The sequence below is a fragment of the Mustelus asterias genome, chromosome 22 (assembly GCF_964213995.1).
Source record: "Mustelus asterias chromosome 22, sMusAst1.hap1.1, whole genome shotgun sequence".
Lineage (NCBI taxonomy): Eukaryota > Metazoa > Chordata > Chondrichthyes > Carcharhiniformes > Triakidae > Mustelus > Mustelus asterias.
The window spans coordinates 60,268,261-60,280,884 of record NC_135822.1 but is presented as its reverse complement, the minus strand read 5'-3'; the positions used below and the strand labels follow the sequence as shown (position 1 = coordinate 60,280,884).

General features: G+C 44.3%; 1 protein-coding gene across 1 annotated transcript in view; it reads right to left on the bottom strand.

Annotated features, from left to right (window-relative positions):
* Positions 1-6,517: 6,517 nt before the first annotated feature.
* mthfd2 (methylenetetrahydrofolate dehydrogenase (NADP+ dependent) 2, methenyltetrahydrofolate cyclohydrolase) overlaps positions 6,518-12,624 on the bottom strand; it is a 32,135-nt gene continuing 26,028 nt past the window's right edge. Inside the window, exon 8 of the mRNA XM_078239371.1 lies at positions 6,518-10,004. Coding sequence (XP_078095497.1) covers positions 9,880-10,004 — 125 coding nt within the window. The 3' untranslated portion in view covers positions 6,518-9,879. The remainder of the gene's footprint in view (positions 10,005-12,624) is intronic.

Sequence of the window (12,624 nt, the reverse complement as noted above, 5' to 3'; positions counted from 1 at the left end):
TTGGAGAGACACAGGCGGTGAGACTACTTTGTAGCCTGGTCTGCTGGGTCCCGTCAGAAACACTTTGTTAGCACATGGACCTTGGGAACTGTTGATATGGGCTGACAGATCAGGGCCTTGTGCATGTTAACTTTCAGAGAACTGCACTTTGTCCAGACACAATACCAGACCAGAGTATCTACTGCAAGTGAAGATTTATATGCACCTATGTTGTCTTTTTGCCTGCACGTGTTGTACAAAATATGTTTTTAAAGAATATTGACATTATTATTAAAGATTAGGAAACAACAGTTAGTGACGGTCAGACAAGACTGCAGTGCGTACCAACAAATTCCAGGAATTAGGAAATTGCTTTGAGGCAATTGTAATTTTTAAAGCCAGTTCTCTGTTGAGATTTAACTTTGATGTTGTGAAGAGATTGACCCAGCGTTCATGTAAATGCATTCTTTGCCAACTTCCTGTCTGTAAGCTTTTCTCCTTCAGATCAATACTGTTGTGAGCAAGACTTGCTCCAATTCATTTCAACAGGATGACAATTCTGATGAGAGCACCTTACTACTTTTACAAATTCTTTTTAGTTATACTGCACAGGGCGTGAAGTGGAGGGAACTCAGATAGTGTAGGTCGTCTTAACCATCTAGTCGCTTTTCAGAAATCCCTGGACTGTAGATTTTCCATTTGATGTTGGTGCAGTTTATTCCTATTTAAGTGAGAATACCTGATCAAACCTAGTGATTTCTCATGGCAGATTAAGATGCTCTACAAATGTCAATCATGCATTTCTTTATTCCCTTTTTAATTTATTTTGTAATTGCTGTATTTGAAATTGTCTGTAGAAATTACGATGCATGACAAATTAATGCTGTGACTTTTTTTTCTGGCAGTCCATCTTCCTGCTAAGAGCACTTCAGACAGTGAGAAATCGAACAAAATAGACCAGAAAGATGATTATATGGTGGCACGGTGGCACAGTGGTTACCGCTGCTGCCTCACAGCGCCAGGGACCCGGGTTCAATTCCCGGCTCGGGTCACTGTCTGTGCGGAGTCTGCACGTTCTCCCCGTGTCTGCGTGGGTTTCCTCCGGGTGCTCCGGTTTCCCCCCACAGTTCGAAAGACGTGCTGGTTAGGTGCTAAATTCTCCCTCAGTGTAACCCGAACAGGTGCCGGAGTGTGGCGGCTAGGGGATTTTCACAGTAACTTCATTGCAGTGTTAATATAAGCCTTATTTGTGACACAAATGAATAAAACTTTGCGCTCCTTCCATTAGGCGTTCAGATACTTCAAATTTTACTTCTTCCCGAATTCGGTTTTAAGGAAAACCAGTTGAATTTAATGACGAGCAAATTTGTGCTTTCTCAATGCAAAGGTGAAACAGGTTTGGAATCAAATAATCTGGAGTCCGATCAGCAGAACAACTTTGGAAGGGAAAAAAAAACCTTCTGTAAATAATAAAACACACCACTGTCTTCTCAAAGGGTACGGCTAAAAGGTGTTGAAGTCTTATCATTAGATGCATCCTCACCACCTGTTTCTTATGTTCTCCTTCACTCATTCTGCTGGTTGATAGAAGATCGAATGGTCCCAGTACGTCAACATTTATTTTTGGGTTTGAGATTAATGTTTCAGTAGGCAACAGGCTAAATCATAAATTCAGAGGAGTTACCTACAAACTGGGCATGTCTGGAAATGTAAAACCACTCTAGGTGTAGGTATCAATCACACAACTCTATACGAGGTTCACCTTTCCTCATGCTTACTCTGCCAAAAGGCAACATTTGCTGAAACTGTGGGAGTGAATCCTTCAGGAGCCCGTAGCACGTTATTCCGCTACTTCCATTCAACATCAGGTTTGCTCAAGAATAGACAAGGACTGGTCACAGAATTCCAAGTCGGAGTTCCAAACCCATTGCTACACGCTTCCATAAATGAATAATCTGCTGGATACGTCCAAAACCAGGGAAGTCCTTGAGAGATAAGCAACCAGTAAAAGTTGTAATCCAAGATAGAAGCCTGGGGAGGTGAGGAAAGCACACGACTGAAGGTTCATAGTGGTCAATTTTTAACAATGCCAGCTCATTTAAGTAGTTGAAATAATGGAAATGATCAATAAACCCTCCGGTACACTTGCACACTGTTGAACTTCTGTTGTTAAGTTTAATATATCAAAACTCTAATGACATTTGTTGGCAGATGCAAGTCCTACAATTAAGTCAACTGATGAATATTTACCACACCAAAACTAACCACGAATATGGAAAACTTTCTATGACTTGCCAACATTACATTTACATGAGCAGCTTTAGTACAGAACATGTTATCAAATGCTGGCGACTAAAGGGCAGATTGACTCAGTTGACATTTTCTCCTGTCCAGTTGTAAGCTTGAGGGTTTGAGCCCATAACATGGCAGAATCTCGTGACCTAAGTCAATACTCAGGACCTGAGGGATAACTGCTTTTTTAAGGTGGTCTCATTTTGAGGGAAATATTTGAAAATCACAAACCATTATTCAAAGGTATCCTCGGCAATGTTTGGCCCTCAACCCAGCATCGCATAAAAAGCAGATGGTCAATTATCTCATTATTATTTGCAAGACATTACCAATGCCACATCTGTCAGCTTGGACAACATTCAGAACTCATGCCTTTCCTTTAGAAACATCACCTGATCAAAGCAAGTAATATTATTTGTCAGCAACTAAATATGTTTCTATTATTCCATTGCCTCACTCTGTTAAAATAATTTTACCTGGGCAATAACATTGGGGAAGTGATCCTGGCCAGGTTGCTAGCAGAAATAAATCACTGGGAGCTTGCAAATAGCACGCACATTCTCACTTTATTCCTGGATCAGAATGTACATGACAGATCCAAATCCATTCAGGACAAGGAGGGAGGAACTGAGCTATTCCTGAATTCAGTTCATTTTGTCACTCCTGCCCAGGTGGGAGTAAATATAATTAAAACGAGAGGTGGGACAAAACGAACTGTTGAAAATTCCTTGCTGCAACTCAGCTGCATTACATAATAAAAACTGCAGGTGGACTCATTCAACAATGGGGCAGATCACTGCAGTTTAGTTCACTGATACACATACATACACATGAAAATTACTACAACTGACTCTTCCTACTGGGTGACAAGATGGATGCAATGTTAAACCAAGGGCCCACCTGCTCTTCAAGGTGATGTGCAAGATCTGACGGCATGATTTTAGGAAGGGCAGGGGAGTTCTCCACAATGTCCGAGTCAATACAACATCAAGCAACATCATTGAAATAGATTTTCACATGGCTCATTTATCTCATTGCCATTGGTGGGATTGGACGATTCTCAAATTGGCTGCCGTGTTTGCCAACACCACAAGTGTTTAAAAAGTGTTTTATTGGCTATGAAACAGTTTGGAGGTTCTGAGGACATGAAAGGTGCTATCTAAATGCAAGATCCTTTTTCTAAGACTGACAGGAATGAAGTTCCATTTCTTTTTTAATGAGGTGCCTGCTCTTCCCTGTAACCAATAATCTACAACTAAGAGCCTGCACCAACAACAATCCCACCCAGGCAGCTTCAAAAGCGACCTACATCGGGGATTTTCACAGTAACTTCGTTGCAGCACACTTGTGATACTAATAAATAAACTTTAAAATTTATAAATAAACTTTAAACATTGAAGACATCTATTATTATTTTGGTAACAGATTATTAATTACAGAGGAAAGCTTCAGATACCCTTCTTTGTTAATTAATTGACTTTGTCTTGGGCTGAGAGCCAAGGTATGTTAACTTGGTAACCAGACCTCTTCTGCTAACAATGCAAGGGTGTTGTGGGGACAATTTATTTGATCTAGAGTTTAGAGAGGGCTGCTACTTGTTAAATGGATGGTGACCTAGAAAAACAAGGAAATCACGATGAGAACCCGACTTGATGCAGAATTACAACAGACTTCAATATCGTTGCAAGGATAGGCGTGAACTTTCAGAAAGAGCCACCTTTGCAGAGTAAGGCCAAGTTCTTATAGTTTGATTTTTGCACCCTGTCCTATTGGAACATGTCTTCCCGGATATCGTGTACAATCCTCGGTTGGACTTTAACCTGGTGTTGTTAAAACTCTTATTGTGTATTCCCTATCCAGTCAGGGAGCATGGTACCCTTCCTAAAATCCATGACACCAAAGAGAATGCACATGTTAACTCTGGTGAATGCCCTTCGATTTATGCTTGCTTCCTGAGTTAAACCTTCATCTTGGTTTTTCCGCAGACAGCACTGGCGATGATCCCTCTGTCACTTTTTGTAAAACCACTTCTAGACTCGTGCTCGCCCTGACAACTTTCCTCGAAAGATTTCAGTAGCCATCGTAAAACTGAATGTCTGCGACGCTGATAACTTTTATTGATTTATATGGTCCAAAGATGTGCAGGTTAGGTTGATTAGCCATGCTAAATTGACCATGGTTTCGAGGGGCTGAGCAGGGTAAATACGTGGGGTTACGGGGATAGGGTGGAATTGTTGTCGGTGAAGGCTCGATGGGCCAAATAGCCTCTTTCCGTACTGTAGGGATTCTATGATGCAATCACTTTTTCCTGTACTTGGTACAGTTGCCACAATTCAGCTCCTGGCGAAAGAGTGATTTGGGAAACATAAAGATTGCACAGATGCATTTGAAGGACTTGTCAGCTTGATGGGGTAGACTTCAAGAGGTTCTTTCCACTGTCTGGAGAATCTAGAACATGGAGTCTATCTGGATAATGGGCCCATCATTTAGGTTCAGACCTGGGATGAGGAGAAATTTATTTCGAAGGGTTGGGAATCTTTGGAACAAGTTGCATTATATTGTTTTACTTCTCTGCAGAAATTGATTTGATAATTCTCCAGAAGAGTGTAGAAAGCACCAGATTTGAGAAAGATAAATAAGGGACACAAGCAAGAGACAGTTTAAGTGGAAAACACTCCCTTCTGGCACATGGTAATGTCGATAGTGAGACATGGTGAAGCGGAATAAAACCTGTGTGTCTATATCATTGTTCCCCTTTTATTTAGCAGGCAAAGACTAACAAATGCCAACAACCCCTCCCCACCCATCATTCCAGAGGGGGAGTTCCTTCCATGACACCCTGTCCACCTCTCAAATCTCAATCCTAGATTCCCAAACAAGCACAAGAGGGGCGATACCTGTCCGCTCACCTCCATAGGCCATTCCAAAGCCCCCCCCCCGACAATGGTTCCAGGTAAAACGCCAATTTAATTTCCAATTCAGTCAACTGCATTCTCGTTTTTACAGTGCAGCCTCCTCCAAACTGCGACCAATCACATAGATTGTTACATCCCTCAAATTTTCCGGTTCTTACGAAAAATCAACCTGAAATATTAAGGCCGGAATTCTCCGGTCATTCAAGCCGGCGGGATTCTCTGGCCCCCATCCGCAGTGCGCCCCCTGTGGGTTTCCCACCGGCATGGGGTGATGTCAACGGGAATTCCCATTGACAGCGGCGGGACCAGAGAATCCTGCCGCTGGCAAACAACTCGCCACTTCCCGCCGCGGGAAACACGTGGCTGGGAGGAAAGGGAATCTCGCCCTAACTCTTTTTCCATTAGTCACAGACACTGCCTGACCTGCTGACTATTCCCAGCATTTTGTGATTTTGTTTAATTAAAGTTTATTCTAATTTCTTAGGGCGATATATGATTATATTTCTTAAATTTATTATTTAATAATATATTAATTTAATTTATTATTAGATCAGCACGTTGGCACAGTGGTTGGTTCTGCTGCCTCACAGCACCAGGGACCTGAGTTCGATTCCCGGCTTGGGTCAGTCTGAGCGGAGTCTGTACGTTCTTCCCCCGTGTCTGCGTGGGTTTCCTCCGGGTGCTCCGGTTTCCTCCCACAGTCTGAAAGACGTGCTGGTTAGGTACATTAACCCGAACAGGGTCGGAGTGTGGCGACGAGGGGATTTTCACAGTAACTTCATTGCAGTGCTAATGTAAGCCTACTTGTGACTAATAAATTAATAAATAATTTAGCCATCGAGGCAGGAAGCCTGGGTGATGTTATTCCCTCCACCCTCAGGTCAACTCTGATTCAGCACAAAGCAGACCCTGGACCATGGACATTGCTGTTTTAATTTGGTTCCTTCTGATTGAAACAACGCTTGAGAAATTGTTTTACCTGCTTTTCATTTTCCTTGTTAACATAGTTAGGCATCAATCAATTACTGAGCGATGTAATTTCCGTTCCTACAAACCAATTGGATGGATGTTAAGAATGGTGGCTTCTCGGTGCGAGAAAACATTTGCTACTTTTTTTTCCAATCCCACCCCTCCTCCTCCTCCTCCATTTGGTTTCCCCATTCGTGAAGTGAGGAACTCTTGGCTGCAGTATGGTTTCAGATAAAAATGATCTGAGTCCCCATTTCAGATGAGGTAGAAGACGATTTGGGAGCGGGGGGGTGGAAGGAGGAACGGGGGAATTACGGCTGAGCCTACTGTCAGAGCTAAAAAGATATTCGGACATAGCGTTCGCGGGTGGTGGATCCTTTATTGCCTTCTTATCGATAAGGAGAGAATTGAAGAATTCCTAAGGCTTCTTCAGTCTGCTCTGCTCAATTGTGCATAGTCAGCCTTTTTTATAGAACATTTCTTACAACTTCCAATAAAGATAATTGTTTCTAGTCACGCATACCGGTTAATTATTTACATATGATATAAAGAGGTAGGCCAGAGACAATAGCTGTTCAAATGCATCCCATCTGTACTGTCATAATCTTTAGTGATGGACAGATAGAATGTCCGTTTAGACAATGGTCACTTAATCATGTCTTAATTACAGTTTTGGTGCTGTTGGCAAGGACATTCAGCTGTATCCTGTTGATAGATTGTAGTGAAACATCCAACATTTGTCTGCACTGTCTATTTCATGTACATGCAGAGACACCCAGTCTGTAGTGAGGGTGCTGCTAATTTTCCTGGTACTCTGCTGAGCTCAGTTCTCCCCTCCCACACTACTCCATTCTTGCTTTCAGACATTACCTTCTATCAACGCTCATTAGGATAAGGAATGCTTGAATTTTTGTTCAGGAGGTGCTGCATGCAGTTTTAGCATATTTTAGATCTGGAATCAGTTTCCTTTTTATGTGCATTTAAATCAGCGTACCCGAACAGACGCCAGAGTGCGACAACTAGGGGATTTTCCACAGTAACTTCATTGCAGTGTTAATGTAAGCCTACTTGTGACATTAATAAATAAATAAATGGCCGCTGTCAAACAGGACCTGCATACTAGGTAAAGCTCATGATAACTTCCGCAGGAAAAAGATAATGTACCTCCGACAAACTTTCAGAATGAACCCATTCCAAGTGTGATCAATTGCTCACTTTATGTGTTTTGTTTCTTTAAATACATTGTTCAATTAGCACGGAGAATACAAGGGGTCATCAGGTGGCTGGGGCACAGGTTGGCATTGTGTGTGTGTGTGTGTGTATGCATGTGCGCACGCATGCAGGGTGTAGTAAGGACAAGACAGCTGAGGCTAATTTAGCCCCTGGACAGCATAGTGGTTAGCACTGCTGCCTCACAGCTCCAGGGACCCAGATTCAATTCCAGCCGCAGGTAACTGTGTGTGTGGGGAGTTCGCAATTTCTCCTTGTGTCAGAGTAGATTTCCTCCGGGTTCCTCCCACACTCCAAAGATGCACAGAGCATTGAGTATAGGAGTTGGGACGTCATGTTACAAATGTACAAGACATTGGGAAGGCCACATTTCAGTACTGCGTACAATTCTGGTCACCATACTATAGGAAGGAGGTTATTAAACTGGAAAAGGATTTACAAGGATGTTACCGGGACTGGAAGGTTTGAAATATAAGGAGAGGCTGGATAGGCTGGGACTTTTTTCCCTGGAGCGTAGGAGGATGAGGGGTGACCCTTATAAAGGTTTATATAATCATGGGAGGGCATAGATAAGGTGAATAGCCGATGCCTTTTCCCCAGGGTAAAGGGGAGCCCAAAACTAGAGGGCACAGGTTTAAGATGAGAAGGGAAAGGGGACCTGAGGGGCAACTTTTTCACCCAGAGGGTGGTGCGTATATGGAATGAGCTGCCAGATGAGGTGCGAGAGGCAGGTACAATTACAGCATTTAAAAGACATTTGGACAGGTACATGGATGGGAAAGGTTGAGGGATATGGGCCCAAACGCAGGCAAATGGGATAAGTTCAGTTTAGGAAACCTGGTCGACATGGACGAGTTGGGTCAAAGGGCCTGTTTCCGTGCTGGATATCTCTATGACTCTAGGTGAGGCGGATTGGCCATGCTAAATTGCCCCTTAGTGTCCAAAGATGTGTAGGTTAGTTGGGCTGGCCATGCTAAGTTGCCCCTTAGTGTCCAATGATGTGCTGGTTAGGTAGATTGGTCATGCTAAATTGTCCCTTAGTCCCAAGATATGTAGGTGAAGCGGACTGGCCACGCTAAATGGAATTACAGGGATAGGGTCTGGATAAGATGCTCTATCAGAGGGTTGGTGTGGACTCAATGAGTCAAATGGCCTCTTCTGCACTAAAGGGATTCTTTGATTCTCTAGAAGGTTGTGACAGCTTCACAATGACAGGACGAGATTTACTTTTAAAATGTTAACAAACTTTAATTCAGAGCCTGAACCACTCCTATCTTACATCAGCATGTGATTAATACACATTATACCTAAAGCTTGGCTGCCTCGCATTCACCGAGTTACAATAACTCAGCCATTGCATTCTTCAAGTACGGTGACTCCATAATTTTTAATCATTTATTGAAAGAGTTGATATGACCGTGAATATTTAGCTTCTTGCCACAAATACTGCATGGTCACAGCTCATATCAACCTTGGAAGTTAATCTTGTCCAGCTAGACCAGACAGCGATGCCTCCATATGTGCATTGCAAAGAAGGCAATTCCACCATAACTAGGGCAGATTGTAACAGATAAAACATGAAATGTTCCAGCACCCAACCATTAGCTGCTTCGGAGACAGAGCACTCTGACTTTGTCTGCTCTGCACCGCACCCCCTCCCCCGGAGTCTGTTCACCTCCCCCAAACTGTCCAGCCAGTGGTACGACAAGCAGGCTTTTATGGCCCACTGATATGGCCTACTCACATTGGAGGAGGAGAAGAAAGAAGGGTTGCCTGACATTCGCAGAACACAGAGACTCTGTCTCAAAACTTGTGTGGAGGAGCATACTGATGTGCCAATGCACTACACATTGCCAACCTCGCAACCATGGTGCCTCAGTGGCTTAGGAGTCATTCAAATACTGTCTGAGCTTAATGGAGAATGCTCAAATCATTGACGGAATTTCTGTTGGCTTCACTTTCTCCAGGAATAGAGTACTGCAAAATGATACAGGCTACACTGTAAAATTATCTACATTTACAACATTCCTCGTCGTACCAAATGACAACGGAACCAGCAGAATTGTTGCTGGGCCGCCTTCATTAATACCTTCAAACAGATTACAACTGCAGTACCAGGAGCCCTTCCTTGGCCTAGAAAATTCCATGTCCGCTCATCATAACTTCAAAACCAGGAATAAAAACAGCTTCTTCTTTTAATAAAGGGAGCAGATATTCCCAACAATTGACCTAAGGACTCTTGTGTTACTGAGAGGCTTCCTACGCAAACTCTAAAATTGCACATAATTTAGATTCTTAACTAAAAAGGTACTCGTAAATAAATTACATTCAATGCAAAGTGAAAAACATAGCGCCCTCAAGCACGATATGAAAATAAATAAATTGCTCAGTTGTTAGCCTTTGGTATGTGTGGATGTAAAACAGTACGTTGGAATGTTCGACAGGGTGCTGCGCCCCCAGCCCTCTATGGCACGACCACAGGATAACTATTTGTTCAGTTCTCCCTCAATTTTAAAAGCTTCTTGGCTGCAATGATGGTGTTTTTCATCAGCATGGCAACAGTCATGGGTCCAACTCCTCCTGGTACCGGTGTTATAAAACTGGCTTTCTTCTTCACTTCTGAAAAAGATACAAGTTAAAGAAAAAATAGTTTAAGATTACAATTTTTAAAAAATATCTTCCCCCATCATGAATCATAGAATCCCTATAGTGCTGAAGGAGGCCATTCAGCCCATCGAGTCTGCACCGACCACAATCCCATCCAGGCCCTATCCCTGTCACCCCACGTATTTACCCTGCCAGTCTGCCTGACACTTTAGGGGCAATTTAACATGGCCAATCCGCCTAACCTGCATATCTTTGGGCTGTGGGAGGAAACTGGAGCACCCGGAGGAAACCCACGCAGACATGGGGAGAATGTGCAAACTCAACACAGACAGTGACCCGCGCCGGGAATCAAACCCGGGTCCCAGGTGCTGTGAGGCAGCACTGCTAACCACTGTGCCACCATGTACTTAATTCAGGGTTAGATTGCAGGCTTTCCAAATGGAAGTTCATAACTGTAGTACTCACAGCTGTGGCCAAATGGACAGAGCACTAAAAGGCTGTCTTTCAAGACATTGCTCCCACTATGATATTTCAAATCTTTGGTTATGGGGCGACATGGTGGCACAGAGGTTAGCACTGCTGCCTCACAGCACCAGGAGCCTGGGTTCGATTCCCAGCTTGGGTCACTGTCTGTGCGGAGTCTGCACGTTCTCTCCGTGTCTGCATAGATTTCCTCTGGATACTCTGGTTTCCTCCCACAGTCTGAAAGACGTGCTGGTTAAGTGCATTGGCCATGCTAACTTCTCCCTCAGGTGTACCCGAACAGTCCCCGGAGTGTGGGAACCAGGGGATTTTCACAGTAAATTCATTGCAGTGTTAATGTCAGCCTACTGAGAGTCATTGAATCCCTACAGTACAGAAGGAGGCCATTCAGCCCATCAAGCCTCCAATGACAACCCCACCCAGCCCCTCACCATAACCCCTGCTGATCCCCCTGACACTAGGGTCATTTATCATAGCCAATCCACCTACCCTGCACATCTTTGGAGTGAGAGGGGAAACCGGAGCACCCGGAGGAAACCCACACAGATATGGTGAGAATGTGCAGACTCCACACAAACTGTGACCAAGGCTGGAATTGAACCCAGGTCCCTGGCGCTGTGAGGCAGCAATGCTAACCACTGTGCCACCCCTTCCTGATAGAAGTCTACAAGATTATGAGGGGCATGGACAGAGTGGATAGTCAGAAGCTTTTTCCCAGGGTGGAAGAGTCAATTACTAGGGGGCACAGGTTTAAGGTGCGAGGGGCAAGGTTTAAAGGAGAGGTACGAGGCAAATGTTTTACACAGAGGGTGGTGGGTGCCTGGAACTCGCTGCTGGGGGAGGTAGTGGAAGCAGATACAACAGTGACTTTTAAGGGGCGTCTGGACAAAACCTGAATAGGATGGGAATAGAGGGATATGGTCCCCGGAAGGGTAGGGGGTTTTAGCATGATCGGTGTAAACTTGGAGGGCCGAATGGCCTGTTCCTGTGCTGTAATTTTCTTTGTGACACTAGTAAATAAACTTTATAACTTTTAAATGATAATCAGGTCTGGCAGCATCTGTGGAGAGAGAAATAGTTAAAGTTTCGAGTCTGTAGGAGAAACATGATTAACTGTGTATTGAATGGGGGGGTGTAGCAGCTGGATCAGAATAGAAGTAGTTTACCCCAGTCCAACGCCGGCATCTCCACATCAGAATAGAAGGTCAGAGGTGGAACCTAAGAGATATTGCAACAAAGAGGCACAAGTCACGAGACACAGGAAGCGTTAATGGCAGTGTGAAAGGCTAAAGAAGGTGTCAGGGTGGCATAAAGATAAGATATCAGAATGTGTTAATGGGAGAACAAGTCAGTGTTCAGAAAAGACCAAGCAACGGATGGAGGAGAAAGGTCAGTCTAAAGTTGTTGAACTCATACGGAGTCCAGAGGGCTGTAATATGCCTAATGAGAAAAGGAGGTGCCGCTCTCCCAGCTTGCATTGGGCTTCACTGTAACAGGCCAAGGACAGACACATGGAAAAGAGACAGATGTTGAGTTGAAGTGACGTGCAACAGGAAGGCTGGGGACCATGCTTGCAGACTAAGCAAAGGTGTTCTGCAAAGCAGACTGCGTTTTGTCTCCTCAATGTCGAGGAGGCCGCATTAGAAGCGGCGAATACATGAACTCAATTGAAGGAGGTGCAACTGAAATGTTGCTTCACCTGAAAGGAGTATTTGGGTCTTGAATGGTGAGGAGATCACGGGGCAGGCGTTGCACTTTCTGCGATTGCAAGGGAAGGTGCCGTGGGAAGGGAATAATGGAGGAGTGGACCAGGATAAAGGGGGCGTTTTCTGCGGAATGCTGGCCAGGGTGGAGGGCGAGGGAGCAGAGAATGTGTTGCATGGTTACATCATGCTGGAGTTGGTGGAAATGGTGGGGTGGAAAATGAGGACAAGGAAGAAGGGAAAATGAGCGAGGACAGGGGTGTAGGAAATGGGTTGAACCTGGTTGAGTGCGCTGTCAAACACAAGGGAGAGGGGGGAGCAGTGACCTCAGATAAAAGGCAAAAGGCAGACATGTCAGAAACCATTTTCAAAGTGGCATCGTTGGAACAGATACGATGGAGGCAGAGAAACCGGGAGAATGGGATGGAGTCCTTGCAGGAAGCAGG